This window comes from Coffea arabica, chromosome 6c, assembly GCF_036785885.1.
Source record: "Coffea arabica cultivar ET-39 chromosome 6c, Coffea Arabica ET-39 HiFi, whole genome shotgun sequence".
Classification (NCBI taxonomy): Eukaryota; Viridiplantae; Streptophyta; class Magnoliopsida; order Gentianales; family Rubiaceae; genus Coffea; species Coffea arabica.
In genome coordinates this window covers 13,200,757-13,205,623 of record NC_092320.1, presented here as the reverse complement: position 1 = coordinate 13,205,623, position 4,867 = coordinate 13,200,757, and the positions used below count along the sequence as shown (strand labels likewise).

At 35.3% G+C, this 4,867-nt stretch overlaps 1 protein-coding gene across 1 annotated transcript; it reads left to right on the top strand.

The window, feature by feature from the left end:
- On the top strand, positions 1-4,361 carry LOC140007987 (uncharacterized). Its single transcript, XM_072051633.1, has 6 exons — positions 1-137; positions 218-396; positions 479-917; positions 1,612-1,734; positions 2,618-2,697; positions 3,960-4,361. The coding sequence occupies exons 3-6, from the start codon at positions 811-813 to the stop codon at positions 4,076-4,078; spliced, it is 429 nt and encodes a 142-aa protein (XP_071907734.1). The 5' UTR covers positions 1-137; positions 218-396; positions 479-810; the 3' UTR covers positions 4,079-4,361.
- The last annotated feature ends 506 nt before the right edge of the window (positions 4,362-4,867 follow it).

Below are 4,867 nucleotides of genomic sequence, written 5' to 3'. Positions count from 1 at the left end.
TTCCTTTTTTGCCTGATTAATCACTTGATTGCTAAGAGAACTGAACTATTTGTTTTCCAAAAGTCATTTGAAGCTTCAAAATCTGTAAACGAAGCAACGCCCTCCTCTACCACCATAGTTGGCCATGTGCAAAATAGGTGACTCTATGACTCCTCCCTCTTTAATTTTTTTCTTTACTCTTATGTTTTAATGGATATATAGTATGTTATTTTCTCAGATACAGTCTCAGTATGAAAAACCCTATAGATGATGAAAGCTCCAGTGGCACACCTCGCTGTGTCCATTTTGGTGGCTGATGTTTTGATGGCGGCTATCTTACTCCAAGTCTTCAAGCTAAAGTGGTTACTCTCAGTTACTCTCTCGGCATAAGCTACTCAAAGTTCAAACTCCATCTGGGTTCTTCAATTTTCATTAAAATTCTTCTTTTTTGTCTTATTTTTTGTTTTAATTCAGTAACTGGGTTTGTTTTGTTTTGTAGGTATTGGCTTTAAGAAACTCTTTATTAACAAAATCCTGGACTATGAGGATGAATTCTTAGCTACTTGTATTTGGATTTCATTAGCTGCTATTGTTGCTGTACTCGGATCACTTGCATCGTCGGAAGCCGAAATGTCCACGTTTCCACCTGTCGGGAAGAAATTGATGCTTTTTGCTGAAAGATCTCCCTGGAAAACATGAGGATCTAGATTTTTCGAGACCACAGGAACTGGTTGGAAGGGACCGGAACTCTGCAGAGGAGTTTGGTTGAAGGAGAGATGAAGAGGAGGGGACTGTTGGCGTTGAAATGGAGGGGCAGCTTTGAGAACCTAAATGGAAAAGACGGCGAGAAAGGTTAAAGAGGAAGAGATTGTGAGAGGAAACACTAGAAATCTAGCGGGCTTCATCGAAAGACTTCTCTGTTTCTCCATTGTAGTGGTGTATGTTTACTCATCGAAAGACTTCTCTGTTTCTCCATTGTAGTGTAATTGTTTCGTTTTCTTTTGGTACTCCTTAAATTCAGTTACATTATTTTTAGTTACTTTATTTTTAGCAGAATGGAGCAGAATTTTGTCTACTCGACAATTCATAAATTTTGAAATAAGTTCTTTTTTTTATCGGTTGTTCTCATTACTTTTGATTGGTCATTTTTTAATGCTGGATATGTTTCTGTTGTCAAAAATCCTTCATTTTTTACTCTCAAGCAAGCTTCTGGCTTTTCTGTTTTTAGTAGAGCATGTTTACTGTGTTCTGAGTTGGACAAATATTGTGTAGGTTGTGTTGTCGTATTTTAGGTCCAAATTGTATCATCTATGCAATAGAGAAAGGGAAGCTGCACTTCAAGTGAGCTTATGGGGTGAGAGTGAGGAAAGATTTGACAACATAGACTAATTTGATGGATGTGAAAATTTCTCAACTTCTAGGAATAGTTCTGGTGAAAAGCATCTACTACTAGAAGACGCGTCATGAATTTAATAGTTTTCTACTGAAAATGGCACCAAAAGGCATGCTTGGTAAGGAGTGGGAATTTTTTTCTTTTGGATGGAGTTGTAATTATTCTTTGGACTGTCTTCCATAAACTATGACAATGATATGAATTTAGTTTCCTCTAATTGACATGTTTTTTCTTTGCAGGATTGTCTTTTGCTTATCAGCTTTTGTATCTACTAGATGCTACTGGGTTCTTCTCTTTAGGATTACACATTCTTGGGATTCATGTTTGTTGAGCTACAGCGCAAAAGCTGGTACTTATTCTAGGTATGTGTTATGTGGACTAATCTATTAGGTCTACTATCATCCATGTGCTCTAAAGAAGATACGTAAACCAACAGTTCATTGAGTTATCAGATTGCATAAATGCTTGTAATATTTGCCTCAGAGAAAGTTTTGCTTGTACGGTATCAACGCTTGCCATTAAGAATTATCAAAATGCAACTATCATGATGAGTGTGATATGAACTTGAGCTGTGGCTTGCTCAGCTAGATATTCTTTGCAGAACTGCCTCCAATTTTATAGTCTGATTAGGAAGTGAAATGCATTGTGATGTATGAATCTCAGTGGTCAGGACAAAGTGCTGAGTTGTTAAGAAAACAACTTTTATCATATCAATTCTTGACAATAACAAGTTTCAAAATCAGCAAGACTAACAGCTTTTAAATGAAATGTTTTGACAACACTGATTAGAAGAAAAAGAAGCAAAACATGTTTACTTCCCTTAGTTTGATACCTTATGCTGTCTAAATATGTACATGGTTCTTCTGTTTGGTGAACCTATTAATGTAGAAATCATCAAAGATCATCAGTAATATGTCAGGGGCTTGACTTTCAGGGATTGTTTGTCTATTCTTTTCTTCTGAAAGTGTTTGTCTGTTCTTTTCTTTTTTAGCTGATGTATCATGAATAAAAACTTTGATGAACCTTTTTTGCTAGGTAAAATTACTAAACTTTTGCTTATTGAACCAACCGTCCATGAATTTGTGAAGTTGGGCTTACTTATCTGTTAAGGTGAAATTAAATGTGCATTATAGCTCATTGTTTGCATTGCTGTGGATTTTGGTGCTTGGATAACATTGAATTGAATTGTCCTTGTTACTTTTCGCCTTTTCATCAGCATCTACCTAATATCTCATTTTCTTGCAGCTCCCTTCTTCTTGTAGAGACGAAATATCTAGCTTGCGTCAAAGAAGTGGCCACAGGAAGTGTTATCTTCTTTGTCTGGGGTAAGTTTCAATAGCATTTTATCATTAAGCTGTTGACTGGCTATACTTCATGTTTAAGATTGTCCCATCTGTGGAGTCCCATTTCCTGATTCTGTTGGACACATGAATAAGCTAAACTCACTCAACTTATTATTCCAGCAAACATTACAGATCTCTATATTCTTATTACTACTTTTATTTACACTGCATAGAACTTGTTTAATATTTTTGTATGTAGGTGCTCTCATGTTAGAAAACTGACTTATTATACTTTCCACAGTGTTCTTCTGGTAGCTAGACTTATTCAAAATATGTGAACCAAAGTAAAAATATGTGAGTTTACCTAAGCACTATGATTCTTTGGTTATATCCCAATCGGAAGATGAAAATTAGAATATGGTGCTCAAATAATACTGTGGAAATTATGATAATATGTAGGAAAAGATACGCATATTCATAGATATGTTTGATTGCAATTACCAAACGCCACCTAAATGGTTTTGAACCCTGGGTTTTTAAAAGTCCTCTGCCACTTTCATGGTGGCACAGAGGATGTTGAATAGGTTTGTACTTGCATTCGACTTTATAGTGGCGAATAATGTCAAGAAGGATGAAGTATGTCTTCATTACTTTTAAATTGTGCAAAGGGCTTCTATGTGCTTGTTAGCCTGGGATTTAAGTTGATCTTTTAACTTACAAAGAAGTAATTGCTTTTTCCAGTTTTTATCTTTCCAAATACAAATACAAATACAAATTGGTAATCTTTTTATTTATTTCACTCACTACCTTAATATTTTTTTTCAAATGCCTATGATGTTCGGTTCCTACACTTGTAGATCCTTTCAAAATTTGCAGATCCAAAGCTACTTAAAAAGAAAGCACCTGTTATGACTATCACACTGGTATAACTATTTGCCTCCACTTTAAATTACAGTAACAGCTAGAGTATTGTATGTTTCATTTGTTTGCCTCCACTTGGAAAGATAGTCCTTTTGTCATTTGGATTCTAATGGGCTAAAGCATCCAAGTATATATGGCTCATACTGATGTAGAAATTCTGTACAAAAACCTAAAATTAGAGCTTGGATTTTAGGAACATGCGACTTGATCCCAAAGATGGGACTATTTTAATCATGATCTATTTGTACTTGGTTGCTAAATTTTAGTGTCTTGTTCTATTGCTTGATTCTGGCAATCAAACACATTGGTAAAGATCATTAGGTTCATTGAAATCAAACAATTTTGGACATTGTTTACAAATCTCTTTCTTTTTTATGTTCTAGATTTTGGCTCCTCTTCCAATTGGATTTGCAGTTTTCTTGGTTCAATTGGCCAGCATCCCTATTACGGGCACTGGCATCGACCCTGCAAGAAGTCTTGGTGTAGCCATCATCTTCAATAGAGACCTTGGATGGAATGATCATGTATCTAAGCCTATAATGATTGTGTCTTCACTTTCCCAGTATCTATTCATATTCTTAGCTAAATAACTATTTTATCTCTCGTTTTCAGTGGGTCTAGGTTAGACCCTTCATTGGAGCTGCTCTTGCTGCAGTGTGTCATTAGATAGTGATCAAGGCCATTCCTTATAAGAGCCAGGCTTAAAAAGGATCAAATTTCTAGCCTTTTAGTGATCCTCATCTTGTTATCTATACATTTATTAAATGGACAAAGATATCATCTATCAATTTTTATTCTTTTGTTGTTCCCTGCTTTCTCTGTTCTGTCAAATGTTTGTATAAATAATCAGTGTATGCTGTACTGAAGCTTGTTCCAATTTCCAGCCTTTGAATGAAGGATTCTTCTTTTATCAATTCGAATATAATTACAATTATACCACACTCTAATATAATGTATGCTTTGCATACTCCATTTTCCTCTGCCAATGATTAGTGTAATTAAACTTATAATTTCAACTTTTTTTTACATTCAATTGGGTATGCTAAGCACTATTACCAACGCATATTTGACATATTTGACAGGGCATATTGTCTTTAATTACCTACGCGCATCGCGCGTTTTATACCTCCTAGTTACCATTAATAAGTGACTGAAGGATAGGAAGAGAAAGTGGGTGGGTGTTTGTTTGCTATATTTAGAAACTGACATGTACATTTTGGGATAGATGAAATGAAAAACATAACACTTTCACTTTCAATGGGGGTGAAGGGGATAATTGAACTCAATGGGC